The 18721-nt window shown below is 36.9% G+C and overlaps 1 protein-coding gene across 1 annotated transcript in view; it reads left to right on the top strand.

The window, feature by feature from the left end:
* The window catches only part of Ptn (pleiotrophin), a 101231-nt gene extending 93969 nt beyond the window's left edge, over positions 1–7262 (top strand). Inside the window, exon 5 of the mRNA XM_013159003.3 lies at positions 6498–7262. Coding sequence (XP_013014457.2) covers positions 6498–6553 — 56 coding nt within the window. The 3' untranslated portion in view covers positions 6554–7262. The remainder of the gene's footprint in view (positions 1–6497) is intronic.
* The last annotated feature ends 11459 nt before the right edge of the window (positions 7263–18721 follow it).

Raw genomic sequence — 18721 nt, 5'->3', positions numbered from 1 at the left:
TCCTTCCTTCCTTCCTTCCTTTCTCTCTTTCTCTCTTTCTGACTTTTTCTTTTTTGGTGTTATTGCAAAGAGTGGGATTTCCCTAATTTCTCTCTTAGTGAGCTTGCTGTTTGTGTACAGGAATGCTGTTGATTTTTGAGTGTTGACTGTATATCCAGCTATGCTACTGAATTTGGTTATTAAATCTTGAAGTCTTTTGGTGGAGTTTTGGCATCATTTATCTGTGAATAATGATAATTTAACTTCTTCCCTTCCTATCCTTATTCCTTTTAGTTCTCTCTTGCCTAATTGCTCTGGCTAATGTTCCCAGAATATTCACTGCATTGAATAGGAGTGGGGATAGTGGACATCTTTGTCTTGTTCCTGAATAACATGGGTGCTTAATGAATTTGTGTGTCATCCTTACTTACATCCATGCTAATCTCGGTATTGTTCCAATTTTAGTATAATGCAAGTTCAGAAAATGATTTTTTTTAAAGAAGAAAATGACTCCATGGGGGAGGAATTCTCTTTTTTCTTTAGGCTATCAATTATACTTTATATTTTTATCCCAGCAATTCATCCACCTGTGCTCTATCTTTTATAGCACATGCACCTGGATTCTGACAATAAATCAGTAACAAGAAAAAATGGGTGTCAAGACATAAAATAGTAGCTACTTACCCATGATCTTTAATGTAAACACATGCTCTTAAAATACAATTTTAAAAGACTCATACGGAGCAATCGTGAAAGCATTACTTGCACTATCAGCTCCATGAGAGAAGAATTTTGTTCTGTTCACCACTGTATCACAGTATTCGCGATTTTATCTGATGCATAATGGAGACTGAGTCATAGTTTCCCAGTCCGTACATGAGTTTGGGGCAGTGGTAAGGTAAAGTGGGCTTTGAAAGGTTATCATCACACATGGCCCTCCCCATGGCACTCTGAGAAGATACTGACTTTATTACCACAAGTTTATAGGAGTCGCATGCAGAATGATTGATTCCCCCAAATCACAGAGCTGACAAGTGGAGGGCGTCCGTTAGTATCAGTTCTCTAAGACAGGAAATGTTCCTGTTATGATGCTAACAAAACTGCACCGTTTCCTTATCGTCTAACTGAAGCAAAGTTTCCAAGCCTTGTATTGCTTCACTGTTCACACAGTTTTGTTTTCTCTTTAGAATTAATAAATAGGGGGACTTGGAAATTAGTGTAGCAGGATCAACATCTTCTCATTTGTTTCACTGCCTTTCTTCTTGCTACTGGAAATTGTTGTGTAGCGATAGAATTTAAAATTTCAGTTTTCTCGAGACTATGGTGAATGGAACTTTAGATTTTGTGATGAAAGGCCATGAAACCTAATTTTTATTTATTTACTAATTTTAATCAGTACATAGTTGTAGCCCATAGTGGTTGCATTTCTCATGGGAAGGAGGTACCTAAAAAATCTCTTTCCCGTCCTGTGTCTCCTGTGTCCATCTCGGGGTCCCCTCCATTTTTTCTAAATATCTGTCTCTATATTTTCTATTTTTTTATCTCTTATTGTTGGAGGTGTTAACTGTGTTAACAACACAGACACTAGTGAAATCAGTCTACAGGAAACTACAACTAGAAATTTCATCCTACCCAGAAATTTCCCTTCTAGATGTCTTTCTGAAAGAATTAAAGACATATGAAAGCAATCCACACATATCCATGGTTATAGCAGCACAACTCATAGTAGTCAAATCTTGGAAATGGCCCGTTTGGCTATCATGAGATGAATGGAATAAAAAAAAAAATGGTCTTTATGTACTATGGAGTATTCTGCAATAAACAATGATACACTTGAGTCACTTGTAGAAAAATGCATGCACTCTGAAACCCTAATGTTAAATTACAAAAATCAAATCCACATTTTCAAATATCATAAGGCTTCTTTTGTTTAATAAATCTAACATTTAAATAAAAAAAAACAATGAATTCTTACTAGAGTACAGTTTTTAGGAAAGTCTTACAGCTTTCTAAATACTTCCAAACACATCTTTAAAGAAAATGATTTCTGGGGGCTGGGGATTTAGCTTAGCAGCATAAGCACCTTCCTGTGTGGTCATGAGTTCAATCCCTGATACCGATAAAAACGAAAAAGACAAAAAAAAAAAGAAAATGATTTATTTTCAAGTAGTGCCAAATTCTACACACCTACCATCCTCTCTCATGCCTGTATCCCAGTTATCATGAGTACTGTAAACTCAAAACTGAAAAAGAAAGGTTGAAGTTTTGAACTGCAGAGAGTTAAAACATGCCACAGAGAGTTTTTAGATTATTTCCCTAATGTCCTCTCAGAGGTCATCCAAGGAGGAGAAGTCACTTTATGGGAGGAACCCTCACTCTCACATTTGACAAGGGCTCCTTTCTCACCTGTGTTCATGCCTGCTGCATGGCCTTAGTCCAGGAGAAGCGTGGAATCTTGCCTGGAGGTTGCCATCTGTGTGACCTGTCATTGACGTGGCTTTGTTCAGGAGGAGGCAAGGTCTCTCCTGCCTCACGTCAGGGCTGACCCTTGTGAGTCCTCATACCAGATTGCATTATGATGTGTTTGACTTTGCCCTGCCCCACGATAATTCCTGCCTCTTTTGTTCATAAGCAAAGTTTCTCTGGCTGTCACCTTAAAAGTTCATTAAAGTGGGATATTAGTTTTACCCCCAGAGTTAGTTCAGGCATTTATTTTAAAGACACAAAAATGTGTTAAGCAACACAAATAAATTTCCTGTGTGTTTGTGACTTTCTTATTCATAAAATATTTATCTTTAAAGCTACACTAAGGTATTTAGAGTCTTTCCTTTCTATGAAAAATATTTTTCTGTATAATGGTAAGTTGATACCCAATTTCTCATTTAAATATTCATTTGTCCAGCCTGCATGCAACGTATATTTCACGAATACTTGCATATGTCAGGTACCAAAAATACAGATGCAAAATACAGAAAAGGGTCTCTACCTTCACAGAAAAGAAAAAAACATATTTATTTGAAACAAAATTAACAGTTCAGTTCTAATGTGGAAAAGGCAATGAAAGGCACAAGAAATGGGTCTGTGTGAAGAATCTGCTTAATCGGGGAGTCCTGGAAAGGTTTCCCCGAGAAAGCAAAATCGGACTATGATCTTAAGGATAAACAATGATTGACTAACAAAATTGAGATAGCAGGAGGAAAAAAAAAAAACACTCAGGCATGGGTGAAGGCTGAAGTAAAAGCACACGCACGCGCGCACACACACACACACACACACACACACACACACACACAGAGGAATTCAAAGAACCTCCACAAAGAAGATGCATGAGATAGGTTTGTGTCATGTAAAACATTTATTGATTACTCTGGAAATTTACTGATCAACAGTCGTGCACAGACTGGGGTACAATACTTCACAGTCAATTGTAGTACCAGTGATACGCACTGTCATAAGGGAATTGAAGAGAAAAGACTTTACCTCAGCCCTGAGGCCAGGAAACTATGTATGCTGAAGTTGGCACCTGAAGGATGAGACAAACCAATAAGACAAGAACAAGGGTGGAAGCGTAGGGTTGATAATGGAGGTGGGCTTCATGGCTGAAGATTGGAGAGGGGAAATGGTGGCCTTGGAAACTGAAGTCAGCCCAAGCAGTGGAAACCGAAGGGAAGAGACCCCATTTCAATGCTTCTGTTTCTTCATTCGCCATTAAAGAAGTTGGACCAAGTTTTGCTGGAGTCTAGATTTCATGATACTATTTTACATTCCAAAGATATAATAGATAAAAATTGAGGGGTTGCAAATAAGTTTTTTTAGGCCACAGAGATGAACAATGACAATGTTCTTTTAGTATGCTGGTTAAGGGTAGAGTCCAAAAAATGCCCTTTTTTTTGGGAAGAAATATTTTCTTGCAAAACATTTCCTTATGTGAGGAATCAAACTGGCTCACTGTAAATGTAAGTTCTTCCTGCTTTTCTTTGACTTTTGCTGAAGGTTTTTCATTTCTCTGTCTATCTGGATTGACCACAGAATGGTTGATGTCTACAGGGTGTTTGCACAATTGAGTTGACAGTTGTATCAGAAGAACGAGTTAATTGTCTCTGTGCTGATGAAGTGGGAAACTGGTTGGTTTCTTGGTATTTGACACATTGCTAATTAATGAAAAACAAACTCTAGGCCAGAGAGGGCAGGTGGCCCTGCCTTTAACAGCAGGGAGTTTTGGGAGAGATTCCCGCACCCAAGTGCTCACGGAGATGACAACCTACATTAGTTCAATCATAGAGTGTTCAGTGATCAAAATAACTTCATGTTTTATGAAATAAATGTGAGGAAAACATCTGATTACTGTGCTATCCATTCAGACTTATGTATAAAATAGAGAGATGTTAGCCAAAATATGAAGATAAAGCCACACATATTCTCTACTTGAGAGCTAAAGGCTTGGAGATTACTAATGAGTTCCCAGTATAAAATGTGAGAAAATTGAAATAAAAGAGCCAGAAGGACTGGGCATGTTGGCTCTCGCCTGTAATCCCAGCACTCAGGAGGCTGAGGTGGGAGGATTGTTGCGAGTTTGAGACCAGCCTGGGCTACAAAGTGAGCTCAAGGCCAGACTGAACTGCGAGACCCCATCTCAAAAAAAAAAAAAAAAAAAAAAAGAACCAGGAATTAGATTGTACGTAAGATTTATTCCCTGAGGGTATCATCTTAATAAATAGCTACTGCTTACAATGCTAACCAAAGCTTAGGAATTATTAAACCTTTAAACACTATTTGTTTAGATATTAAATGGAATACCTTCTTTGATCTTATGGGTAACTTTAAGAAATTCTTGTCACTTTACTCTTTATATGTTAAGGAGACAGTCGTAAAAATGAGAAAATATAGCGGGAATGAAAGATTAAGTCTCTTCAGTAGAAAAGGCTAAACTGAGGATAGTCCTGAACAGAATGGCTATATGTAAGAGAATCAGTTAATCAAGATTTTAGGAACTGCTGACCAAACTGCACAGAGTGTACCAGAGAAACCTGAATGCCAAAGGTTTGGGAAAATTATAATGAACACTAATGCCTTTTTACCAGAGTGCAGTGGACTTTGGAACTACTGTTGAGGACAGTAAATAAGAATTAAGAGTTTCTAACTCTACTTACGTGTGATTTGAAAAAAAGTACAATATTTCTGGTTGACATCATGTCATGTCTTCCATCATCATAAGCCAGCGGATTCTCTTAGGGATCATTTTTAGGATCTCCTGAACAATCTATAATTCCCTTTGGCTGTGACAGCCAAGATACCTCTATGGTGCGTCACATGCTCAGGCAATTCACACTGGTGATGATGAAGAACTTTAATTATACCAAGGAATAGTCTGTTTATTATCATCTAAAGATAAATGCGTACTTTTATTGAAGAAATGCTATTTTTGCTATATTCTGTTCTCAGTGGACTTTATACAACTAAGTAAACTTGTATAGTAGTCACAGGTTATATTATTCATATGCCCACTCAGAGGTGATTAATCTGAAACACAAATGCGTGAAGTAGCATTCCCAAAATCCCATTATTGATGCAATCTGCATTTAAATCCTAGCACACTGTCTTCAGAGCCGGTGCCCAGCTGGCACAATTCTGTCATTGCTGTGGACCAAGTTGGGGAGGCAATCCAGAAGCAACCAGCAGTGTCTTTTCACTTGCTAGCTCAGCAATTCTTACCACTTTTGTCTGGAGCTAAAGTAGATCTGTTTTCTATCACACTTTTCCTTTAGAAAAGAAAAGCAAGATGAACGAGTGGGAAAGGATGAGAATTTCAATTTCAATCTTCAGGGTTTTACTTGTTTAGTTTAACACAGGTCGGTACCTTCTATTTGCTTCCTGCAAGATCGGAAGCCTATAGGCAAAGGTCTAGATAGGCTGCATGCGGTTCACAGCTGCTCTTTACTCTGTAAATAGCTAACTGAATATATAAACAGATGGGGCATCCAAAGGCGAAGCATTCTGGAATTGTTTGCTCAGAAAGAAAGTGCTAATTCTTCTAAACAGCTCTGTGAAAAGAGTGGGGCTAAAAGAGCTCTTTAAACTCTTCACAGAGCAGCAACCTGGTTAATTCTCTCAGAGATGACTGCCTGCTGCGTTTGTTTTCTAAGCAAGACATTCAAATAATATTCTGAATGCTGAATAGAAAGGACCAACAAGATGAGAGGCATTTGTAGGTATTCACACAGGGGTAGCTGCACTCTGTCGGCTTAATTTTAGAAGTACTTTCTTAGCAACAGCACACGCGTGCGCACCACACACACACACACACACACACACACACATACACACACACACACACACACAGATGCACACACACACACACACACTCCTCTCAACACACCAGTAGGGCTGTCAAGACCTAACAACTTTTCTATCGCTTTTATCTTGTAGTTACTGGTCAGTTATAAATAAGGTGACTGTGTCTCTCAATAGATTAAAAACTGGCTGCTTATTTTTCCTCTTCTCTCTGTTTTTAACTGCAGTGGAATCTAAGAAGAAGAAAAAGGAAGGCAAAAAGCAGGAGAAGATGCTGGATTAAAAGATGCCACCTTCTGAGGAACGTGAACAGGACATCTGCAGACAGGAGCAGTTAATTATTGCATTTATACCTACTGTAGGCTTTGTATTCAAAGTTATGTATAGCTTAAGTACACGATAGGCAAAACAAAGACGAAAAAAATTTTGTAGTAGAATTTTTAAAAATGTATACCATAGTACCACTAGGGACTTATAATAAAGGACTGTAATCCTATTTAGAAAGTTGAAGTTGACTTGTAGTACATGATAAGTGATAGATAGTTGAGGTAAGTTTTTTTTGAAGTTATACAATATTTCACGTTTAAATTTTTTTTTTTTACATTTTTTTCATTTGGCAGCAATTTAAATGTTGTGATCATGTAAACTACTTCTCTTGTTATTTTGTGGTCACCTAGATTTTTTTCCCAATTGAGAAAAATATATATACTCAACAAAGCAGCAATAAAATATCACCACTCTAGCTGAGGGAAACATCTTGTTTTCTGCTGACCCATTTAAAAAATAGTCATCCAAATAAATGAGGAAAAGAGGCAGAGAAACATAGTACAGAGTCGACTTTTTTGTTTTTAAAGAAAATTGTTAAAATATGAAAATCACTTTGGCAGAAACATCTGCTATCTTAATGAAATTATTTTTCCATCTGAGGGAAAAAATGCTAGGAAAAATAAATCAAGGTGATGTTGAATAAAAGGTGCTTTTGTGTGCAATAATTTGATCTTGTAACTCTTCCTTTTGTCACTCTGTGTCTCAGTTTGGTAAGTTAGCAGTGAGAATTTGTTATAAAAATGAATTAAATCTCATTTGGACATAATTTCAGACAAAAGCTTTTCATTTCATTTTTATCTGATTACTTTTTACAAGCTAAATATTCCCTAATTCTAAAAATCCCAAATTTGAAATTTTCCAAATTAAAAAAAATTAGCACAAATATGACAAGACAGGTGGAAAAAGTCTACTTCTGACCTTATATGACAGTGGCAGGTGCATTAAAAATATTGTACATAATTAATTTAAGGCTGCATGTATAAGATGTATGTGAAACACAGTTGGTGTTTAGAGTTGGAGATCATCCTCACTATTATTTCCATTAGGTATATGCAAATATTTTAAAAATCTAGAAGTATTCAAAATGTGAAACTTGTCTCATCCCAAGCATTACACATAGTGCCAGCTAGCATGTGTCAGAATTTAATAGATTTCACCAGGACTTCTGAACTCAAAGCAGTCTTGGGTTTGATGGACCATGAAAATGCTCTTCTTACACTGACTGTGTTTGGGCTAGCACAATACATATTAGGGTTACAGTAACTCGATACAAAATTGAGGTTTGTATTTAATTTCCATAAACCAAGAATTTCTACTATACATTCATATAACTGTCTCAACTGCTAGTCCTTTTACGGGATCCTTAACAGGAAAAAGTACTCTTGTAGTTAGATGGAACAGATGAAAGAAAAACAGTGCCTAACACGTCTCTTGGACAGCATATTTCCAAACGGGTGCAAAGATGGAAAGGTCTGTGGCAGACTTTTTTAGACTTTCAGCTACTGCTGCTCTTCTACCATCATTTAGCACAAAACTGCAGCCCAGGAATCAGTAACGAGGTGAGGTGAACTAGAGCAAAATCTCCCAAGAGAAAGACAGTCCTATAGTAACCGTGCTCACTCCTTTAGGACATGGCAGAAAGCCCAAAAGTCAGGGATTTTCTGCATGTCAACTATGATTCTTTGCATACATTATAACACCTCACTGATTCGCCATTAAACCGGGTTAGGAAAACTAACATCCCTGCACAGGATGTTAAATCCATCTGCCCAGAACTCTTGAAAGTTCTCCAGTCTCAGCTTTGAACACTTTTCTAAATCACAGGGGAACACTGAAACATAAATATGAAAGAACTACCTCCTTCAAACCACCGATTCTCATAAATACGAAACAATTAGGCTGTGACCAGCACTTCATTGCCCAAGTAAATGGTCTCTTTACAAATATTCTGAGTTTTAGGAATGCTAGCCAAAACATTCAGTAGGACCGGAAGGGAAATGTGATGGTCATCTGTATCCCTTCAAACAGATGTGGGTGAAGGCAAGCTTTCCATCAGCAATAAGGAGGGGACAGAGCAGCCTGCTGAAGCCCTAGGTGAACAGCAAGTGTTCCTGCTAGCTCAACATTTGTATTCCTCCCACTTCCCAAGAGCTTGTGGATGCAGGGATGTTGCACCCTCAGGTGTGAACAGGTCATGAAACAAAGGGTCTTAGCTAAACCCACTGTGACTCCTTACACTTCTGGGATGACATTCTTTTGGCCACTAACTTTTGAAGTTTAACACTGATGGAGTTTTACGCTCTCAATATTTCTCAGGGGAAGTTCTCTCAACTTGAGTGTGTGGGAAGACATGAGCATAAAAATTTAAAAACATTTTACGGTAAGAATTTTATCAAGAGTGGAGTTGTTTTGTCTACTGAGGAGGCAGATATTTCTTTAGGAAGAGAACAAATTTTTCTACAACATCAAGCTATAGATACTGCAATTCTGAAACTTTTAAATTAATTAATTTGTTACATTTTTAAATGAAGAACAGAGGTGAACTCACTTTAAGAAACCCTGAAGGACAGAGTAGAAAATACTTTCTTTAAAAAACTGAATCATTAAAAGTAGTTCCCAAGCATAAAAATTAGATTTTTATCTACTTAATCATGAATCTTTTTGATGCAATAAAGCAAAGGAGATTTCTTTGGCTTTTTCTTATCAATCCTCTCCAAAACTAATGAAAATATTCAATCTACTTGGGAGTTTTGGAATACTTTTGTGTCAGAGGAAACAGACATAATGCAGTTCTGAGCATCAAGAAGTAATGCCTACTTTAAACTTTTCATGATTCTAATTCTTTTAGAAATAAAAGATGTGGAGCAGTGTAATAGAGACAAACATATTATACCTTTAGAAATTTTCCTTCCTTTGCTTTTCTGTTCTCAATCTTTCACTCTTCTAAGCAAATGCTCCATCCTATTGGAATAACAAAAAAATCAGTGTAATTGAAGAATATTATGTCTGTCTAGTTTTATAATTGTTATTACAGAGAAGGAACAATTCACTTATAGTATCTAATTTCTGTAAGGTGATTTCTCTAAATGTGCAAAATTTAACAGTCAGATATTTCTTACACATGTATCTGTTACAACTACTGCAATTAGACACTTGTAGAGTCATCAAGGAGGTTATATAACTAGAGATTCGCTGCCATTTGCCTTTGTTCTTTGGAAACGGTAGAGAATGAAAACATGGAAAATCATGACATCATATCCTTAGACTCCTGGGAGTGAGAGATGCCTTAGAGATTGTACAGATATAGACAGATTGCTTCTGCACTTCAACTCGCTCTTACTGGAGATAAAAAATATTACACAAAGCAAACTAATCACAAAGTGATTTTTTTTCTCCTGTTGTCTCTTGACAGATCCATTGAACATAGGGTAATGCTTAAAATATCTAAGTTTATGAGTTTCTGGGAGAATTGCACGAATGCCTCTTTTGTTATGAATGGTCAGTAGATTGAGATATTTACAATGAGGTTGTGAGTTTTAAAGGTAATTTTTGCCCAATAATTTTTCTGAAAAAAAAACCTGCTACTTCACTACATGTTAGAAAAATGCAGCAAATATCATTGAAGATTCTCTTAAAGGGAAATTCATTTCACTGTGGATATTATTAGATTATCTTTTGCTGTCATACTAACTCTATCTGTGAATATTTTCTTCTGTTTTGCTGATGGATCACAGGATTAAATGTTGTAGTACCAGGATATAATCTGGAAGCTGATTTGAGGTGAAAAAAACTTACAAAAACCTCCAACAATAATGTAGCTCCTTTTACATTGTGCTTCTTATTGGTGATGAAATGAAGCATATGCTACTCCCTGAGACATAGGCTAGCACAACATGATGGCTGTTCAATGAAATTATACAACTAAATCTCAAGATTATATCTATGATTTTAAAAGCCTTTTCCTGATTTTTTGAAAAAAAAATCTTTACTGTCTTTATCCTTGGACTTGTCAGTTTTATTCAAAGCACTATCCATGAGTTCTATATTAATAACCACCAGTATAAACAATTTTTCTTTGACAGCCTGTTTTTAATCTCAATTGTATTTCATAAATTGGTTGAATGTGACAGAGCAATCCCGAACACTGATCATTTTAAGAATATCTACAAATTAATCATTGTATTAATCATTTTAATACAAAATACACCATCACTGAAAACATTTATAATGTTATACCAGGAAAAATATGACTTTACGAGTACAAAGTCCACATGTAACTTACAAAGTGAAGCAAGTTTCTAATGAAAAATTTTTTGCAATTATATTCTATAATGGAAAAATATCTTGGTACAAATCTAGACTCACTGAAACATCAAAACACTACAAGATAGGAGAAAAGTAAAACTACTAAGAGGCTTAGAATAATTCTGCTTTAGTAATTATTTTAATTATGTAATGACATTTGATTAAATTATAATTATCTACATAATATCATATTAATTACTCTGGAAGAAAAAAAAGTTGCAATTCATGGCCTTCAATCTCATTTTTTTGTAGGTTGGAAGTATACCCAGAATTTTAAAATTAGACCTAGAAATTTCAAACTAATCACTGGGATTACTGGAGTAATTAGAAGATTTATAGAGGGAAGAGTTAAGGGTCAGGGTGCTTCTTGAAGGATAAATAGTTTGGAGGAAATATAAGGGAATACTAATGGCAAAGACATGAACAATTAATTTGAGTCATTTGTGCAAAAACAGATGCATCCTGAGACCAAAATGCTAGGTGAAATAAATCAAACAGAAGGTTAAATATCACTTGGTTTCTATTATATGAGAAACCTCAAATATAAATAAATCCAAGAGAAAAATAAATGATGATGATGCAGGGAGACTGTGGGGATAGGAGAATGATCCAGGGATGGGGAGAGAAAGGAAGGTGCTGTCAGAAAGGGGAGTAAAATTAACTGAGATGTGATATGTACATGCACCAATTCCCTGAAATAAACCTAGTTACATACTGTAAATATATACCAATTAAAAAAGAAATTTAGAAAGAATATTAACAGTTTACAATATTTTAGCAAAGCAATTTAGCTAATGTTTTAGATAGTATCTTGAAACATTTTCTAACATCATGTAAAGTTGAACTTGACAGTTGAGGCAGTATCCACTACACATGCATGTGTGCACACATCACTCACAAACACACACAAACGCCTATATTCTAATATGATATAAGTTTTATAGAATATTTGTCCATCCTGTATTGTATGCTCTCATATCTTTTCTCTCTTTTATCTCATTTTTTAAAGGCTGGTAACAATCCACTAAATTGAATATATGACTGATTTGTGGATCAATATCCTTGTTTGACTAGGTTTTCTTACAGACATTTGGCCAAAATTTTATCTACTATGCAGAAACTGGTGTGCAAAGTGATTTTAGTATAGCTTTCCTTTAAGAAAACAAATATACTGCTACAAATACTACCTACTGGAGGACTTCTATTTCCCAGCACTTTGCAAAATCAATCCTAGTGAAACCAAGTCACATGGGGAAGAACCACGAGTTTCATTTTCTTCTACACGAAATGGAAGGAATTCCCCTCATTAGGCTAGAGAGATGGAGAGGGGAGAGTCCAGCAACAATTGATTATTTTTTTTTTTCTGACAAATTTTAGCTGCTTGTAAGTAAACATGGATGTTACTTCTATTAGTGCAGGGCTGTTGCTAACACTTTCAATATGGCCAGATAGATCAGCACACACCAGTCATTTCAAGTGATTCATATTTAGTTTCCATGAGAGGTTAAAAATAATAGTTTTAATACAGGGCACATAATTTATAGGACTATTTTATGATATTCACCCAAAGAGTAAAATGCTGAAGCATGCAGGAGATCTGTCCACTCACTACAGACTCAAAGAATCCAGTTTAGGGCTTGGTTTCCATACCAATAATCTGCATGAATCCAGCCGAAGGCCTAGAACTCATGGCAATGTCTCATGCAAATGTGTATCAAGCATCTGCATGGGAAAGGTCCAAAGGTCATGGTGAAAGGTAGAAAGTCTGTACCAGCAGGATGAAGGAGCTGTGTCAGCAGGATGAGGGATCTACACTGCAGCAAGGAAGTAATGTTCAAGGTAAGGACCAGAGTTCCTTCAAAGAGAACTTCAGCCATCCTCAGCTACAGCGAGGACCCAAGGTCCTCTGACAATGAGAACAGCCAAGGTCATTTCAGGAGAGCCAGAATGGCAAGCTTCTTCTCCAGAGGACCAATAGCACACTGTCTTCCCCTCCAGTTCTGCTTTTACATTATTGGCAACAATCCCAGGTGGGCCTTCCGTGCCCAGAACCCACTGATTCAGTTCAGCTGGGTGTGACGGTTGACCATTTGTTAATCCAACAGAGATGTTTTTTAATGTACTACATAGCTTCTATTTCAGATTGTGTTAAATGACTTCTATTTGTCCACACAGGATCACTTTGTGCCTTCTCTACTCTGCTCTGTCTTTTGAGGCTGGCTGAGGTGACCTTATCTTCTGCTTCTACTCGGGGTGCCTTAGCAAGATGAAAGAGGGAAGGGAGCTAGCGAGCACTGTTCCCCAGTTGCTTTCCCTGTGGGGTTGCACTTGAATTAAGTTCTTGACACCTGCTTTGTCTTTCTCTTTTATCTGACTTTTTCTCTCTTTCTCTGTCTATCTGTCTATCTGTCTGTCTGTCTGTCTGTCTCTCTGTGTTTTTTTTATTGTAACTTCTCATATGGAGGAAAAGAGTACCCAGGCTATTGCATGATCACTTGGTGTCTCTGTGCACCTTATTTTACTTTGTAAATGTTTCCTGGATTAAATTCTTCATTACCTATGCTGTTTCTCACCTGCTAGGCCTGTGACTGGAGCGTGGAGTATGATTTTATCCCCAACTTTTCAATGCTCTATTTCTGTGTTCTCACGGTCTTGGCATGCATCCCTCACCATAGTTCTACTGGGATTTGCATCTCTGGGCTACTGGAGCTGCTGTGACATCACTCCTGAGAGATCTGCTCATACTAGGCAGGGTAGCTGTCATTGCTTTGGAAGTCATTCAAGCCTGCCATTTTTCAGGCACAAGTAAATAAGACAGATTATAATCTCCAAGTACTACATGTGCTGCCTTTAAAATCCAAAGGGGACTACAACATATTATGCTTCCTTTCTAGTACTAGTGTTTATATTACCTTTCCTTTTGCTGAGACACAATATCTGACACTACAGTTTAAAGGAGGAGAGGTTAATTTTGTTTCACAGCATCAGTGTGTGAATTCAGTGTATGGCTGGTCGACTTTAAGACAGAAACATCAGAGCAAAAGAGCATGGTGGAGCAAAGTGGCTTAGTTTGAGATGGTAGGGAACAGTGCAAAAGAGCTGCAGCAAAGCTCTGTATACAAACCTCAAAGTCATCCCTCCACCAGCAACCCAAATATACCCCAAAGTGTGCTTTACAAAACCTCTGGGTTGCTCTCAAGCCAAACAAATGGACAATTTGTCTTTACCTCCATGTCTTACTCCTTGTGAATGTAACATCCAAGAACATCCCCTATACCACGCTTAATCCTCAAGTAAACACAAGGTCACACTTTCACATAATACGATACAACAACCAAATCACGGTAACTGCTTATCCAAGTCTCCACAGTCCACTATTACTAAAAAATCAAAGTCAAAATCTCAGAGACTCCAGGGAAGTTCTTAGATGTGAATCTCTGATATATATATATATATATATATATATATATATATATATAGTGTACAAAGGCATAATTTAAACACCTTCACAAAGGGGGAATAGAGGGATAGAAACCAGTAAGACCAAAGCAAGTCTGAAATCTGGCAAGGCAAATATTAAGTCCTATAGCTCCGTATCTGACTTCCAGACACATGGTAGTTAAATGTAAGTTTCAGCGTGTTTAGGTGACCTCCACACTATGGTCTTGTGGGTTGCAGCCCACCTGTTGGCCTCTGAGGCTGCCTCCATTCATGGCTTCCAGCTTTGCTATGCAGATATTTAATGATTTCAGCACCTGGGGTCTCCACTGCCCTTTGGCTTCTTTCTCACATCTTCATTCTCAGGGGCTCCTTGCCTGGCTTCCTAGGCCTTAATTTGAAATTTGTCAGAAGTCTTCCTGACTTTTGCATTCTGCATGCCTCGAAAACCAGTATCACATGGCAATGCCAAGAGTGGCTGCCAGACTGAGCATTAGCTAAGTGCTCTTAGCCCATAGGTACAGTTCGTCTCTGAGTACATAGATATCGAAGGTCAGTGCAATGAATTCTGGAGAGTCAGGCTCCTAGAAGGTTATTCTTGAGCTGAGACCCAAGGTCTGTCTTCTCTAATGAAACATTTATAGTTTCACACTCTTAATGTTGCCCTGGAGGCATTTTATTCTTTGTTCAAAGTACTCATTTTGTTTAATTTTAATTTTTGTTGTTGTTGTTGGCACTATTCTATCAGCAACCATGCTTCTTTTATTACTCTAATTTTACAAGTGGTTCCTTCTTTGGCAAAATTAAAGTTTTTCAAATATTCCTCCCCTGTTTTTTGTCTCCTGTTATGACCTAGAATGACCTAGAATGTACCCTGAAAGCTTTGTGTTCAAAGGTGAGGCATTTGATAGCTAATCAGATAATAATCAGTGGATTAATTCACTCAGGAGTTCTAAATGTGTTGTTTGTAGGTAGAGCTTGATCAGAGGAAGCAATCACTGGGAAAGTAACCAACAGGTGTATCTACCGCCTCACCTCCTCTATTCTCCCTCCTTCCTGGCATCCATGGGTGAATACCTTTTTTATTTCTGCCTTGCCCTTCTGCTACCCTATTTCTGACCTAGAACTCTCTGACTCTGGACTAAATTCCTTAGTCAAAATAAACTTTTCCTCCTTTGAATTGTGTTGTCAGGTATTGTGTCCCAGTGATGAAAAAGTTATTAACAGATCCCTGTTTTCAGTTAAATTTGGCTAAAAGCAGCCAGAAACATCCAGGCATCATCTAAAATTTGGCCTTCCTTGAAATTTTCTCTACCAGACTAATTTGTCGCTGTCTTTAATTTCAGTCTCTTGCAAAGTTTTAGGGTATGTGGGCAAAATATTTTTGTTTTTTGCCAGAGTGTAGCAGATATGTCTTCTAGTCCAACTGACAATTAAACTCTTGTTTCCAACTGAAACCTCCTGAGCCTGACCTTTATGATCCCTGTTTCTATCATTATTCTTATCTTCTGAGGTCCAGCCAGAATCACCCATTAGGTTCTGTTCAGAGCATTCTGTAACTTCTCTATCTTGCTTCTCCAATCCCTTCCAAACCTTGTCCAAACCAATTTTGAAGGCTTTTGAGCCATGTGGTCAAGCAAGTTATTCATAGCAATGATCCTACACTTAGTACCAACTTTTTGTATGTCAGCATTCCTGTTGCAGAGAAACAATGATCAACATTCACAACATAAAGCAAGAGAAATTTAACTTGGCTTACTATTGCAGGGAATTCAGTCCACTGTTAGCTGGTTGTAGGGCAGAAATGTGGCAGAAAGGTGTGGCGGAACAAATATATTTAGTTCATGGAGAAAGAGAAGCAGAGTAGAGGAATAGTTTCAGAGAAGAAGAGGAAAGTAACAATATATAATCCCTATCATCAATACTCCCTAAATCACCAGACACTCCCAGAAGAGTGAGATTTACAAATTGTCTAGGCAGCTCCCAAACCAATTATTTTTGCCATTAAGCTTAACTGTCACAGAATTGTAAAGCCCATAATTTGACCTTCATTTTGAATGGAATATCCTCTCATGTCCTAGGTCACTGGTGCTGGGAAATTCACTCTAGAGGGATACAAAAATTGAATGCATAATCAATACTTTTCTATTTGTAACAAATGTATTGCAAGAAGATAAGTAGAAATTCTTATCATTTAGGAATTTGGGAATGCCATACCAAACTTCATACTACAGACTTTATATTATTTTCTGAGTATAATGCTAATCTAAAGAGATTGAATATGTGTCAACAGGCAAGGAAAGAAGGCTATCATGAAACTTAAGTAAGCACATTTATTTATTTCTCTGTAGATAGTTCTCTAAGAGGATTTTATTAGCGAGGCTGTAGGATTAAAATAAGGATAAGCCACCGCAAATGCACACTAGAAAATCAGAGGTTCTGGGGGCTTCTCAGTCCAGTAAGATACAGAGTAAAAGGGATGAAATATTCAGTGCCAGTCAAAAATTGAAGCCCTTGAAGTTCCTCAAGTGTTGCTACTATGAGTTCACATTAAATGACTGAAAAATCTGGAGTGTGATGTCCACAGGGAATGGTAGTAGTGAAATCTACCCATTCAGCAGAGTGGAGTGTTTCAAATGCAGGCTGACTTGCTCCTCTTTCCCTTCTTTCTATCCAGGTATCAAGTGCACAAGATGGTGCCATACACAGTTTGGGTGAGTCTTTTCCCCTCCTTTTGTTGGTCTACAAACCAGTCATCTCCAGAAGGACCCAAAACAGATGCACCTAAAAGAATGCTTACTTATTTGCTAGGCATTTCTTATTCTAATGAAGTTCACAGTCATGATTAGTAGTCACACTAAGGAACTTAGGTTGATATCATGGTGCTCAGTGAGGAAGAGTAAGTTTCACCTTACAATCATCAGTTATGATACTCCAAAAGTGTTTTTGAAAGGGTAACGATAACACAACAATAACAGGTTAGGAGGATGTAACATTGAATTCTTTCAAATTTATGAAGAGGTTTTAGTATTCATTTAGGGGAAGAGAACCGTAAAGATCTATAAAAGAATCATCAAGTTTTTTCCTGGAGAACAACATACCTTGGATTACTTATAATTATTAGGCATGAAATTTTATTGGCTATTGTCAGGCTGCTATCTTTTGTCAGAGCCTTCTTTATATTGACAAAAGTTATCTTCCTCTTTTTACACATATGTGTATATCTCATTAATGCAATAGACTATGTACTGTTTTCAACACATTGTCATATTAGCATACTTTTAGAAATGTGTATATTTTTATCATACCTGAAGGCGTATTGAAAGGATCAAAGTCTAGAAGAACAAGATTGTGACATGGTCAACAAGTTGAAGTTTTCTATGTCGTACGGTGAAAGTGAAGCACTCTCTTCTCGAAGCAAAAATAAACTTAATCCTGTGGTCTGTTCTTAGGATCATCAAGCTGCATTAACCCAGTGATTCACTTCTTGTTCCTAACTCTAGCAGTTTCTCCCTTTCCTTCTGTGATAAAGGGCCTCATTGTGGCAGAAGCTTCAGCTGAATTTCTACTATCTCAGATTTCAAGTTTTCTAGATCAAGTGAAATGCTGATAATTGAAATTCTTCCTGATAGATTTAGATTTTTCCAGCTTATTGTCTCATATCAAGAATAAAGGGAGAAATGGTGGATATCTATCAATAAGAGAGGTATAGTGTTTGTGTCATTGGTTCAATTTATCAGTTATGAAATCTTGAGTTCTTTCTTTCTATGTTAAGCTACATGATACCAAGCCATCTAAGATAATTTGCTTTGGACAATTTTTGACTTAGCTTTTCATTCATTTAACAAGAAAACATAAGTAGAGCTGGAAAATCTAATTCAGTCTTTCTGGTAAGTTTATCCTTATCAAGAAAGTTCATCCTATAATATATATAAAATAAGACTTCGTTCTGTTAGGAAGTACACTTCCAAAGCATGTTTGAACAAATACCACAGATGTTATTTATAAAATCTCTTTGAGTATATTTCCCCTTCAGAATAATGATTATGAATTGTCTCTTACAGATACTCTGGCTTGAATTCATCAAGAAAAGCATGCATTCAATTATCTAACATGTTTTTAAAATGCTAAGTACTTTTTTAGGTTCTGGGAATGATATAAAGAACAAATAAGACCAAAGTTCTGTTTTCATGAAACTGACAGTCCTTTGGGAGGCAAAGACAATAACTAGTTATTTATTGTTGCACAATAAGACAACCTAATACTGAAAACAACAGTCATTTTATTGTCTCATGAATCTCCCAATAATTTGAGCAAGTTCATCTAGAAGCTTCTTTTACCCCAGGGAATATTTGTTAGAGGAGCTTGGATGTGCAAAATG

This window comes from Cavia porcellus, unplaced genomic scaffold (assembly GCF_034190915.1).
Source record: "Cavia porcellus strain 051 isolate PalLab524CR breed Dunkin Hartley unplaced genomic scaffold, mCavPor4.1 scaffold_6, whole genome shotgun sequence".
Taxonomy (NCBI): Eukaryota; Metazoa; Chordata; class Mammalia; order Rodentia; family Caviidae; genus Cavia; species Cavia porcellus.
Note: the sequence above shows the minus strand (reverse complement) of the source record. Positions and strands in the feature narration are given on the sequence as shown.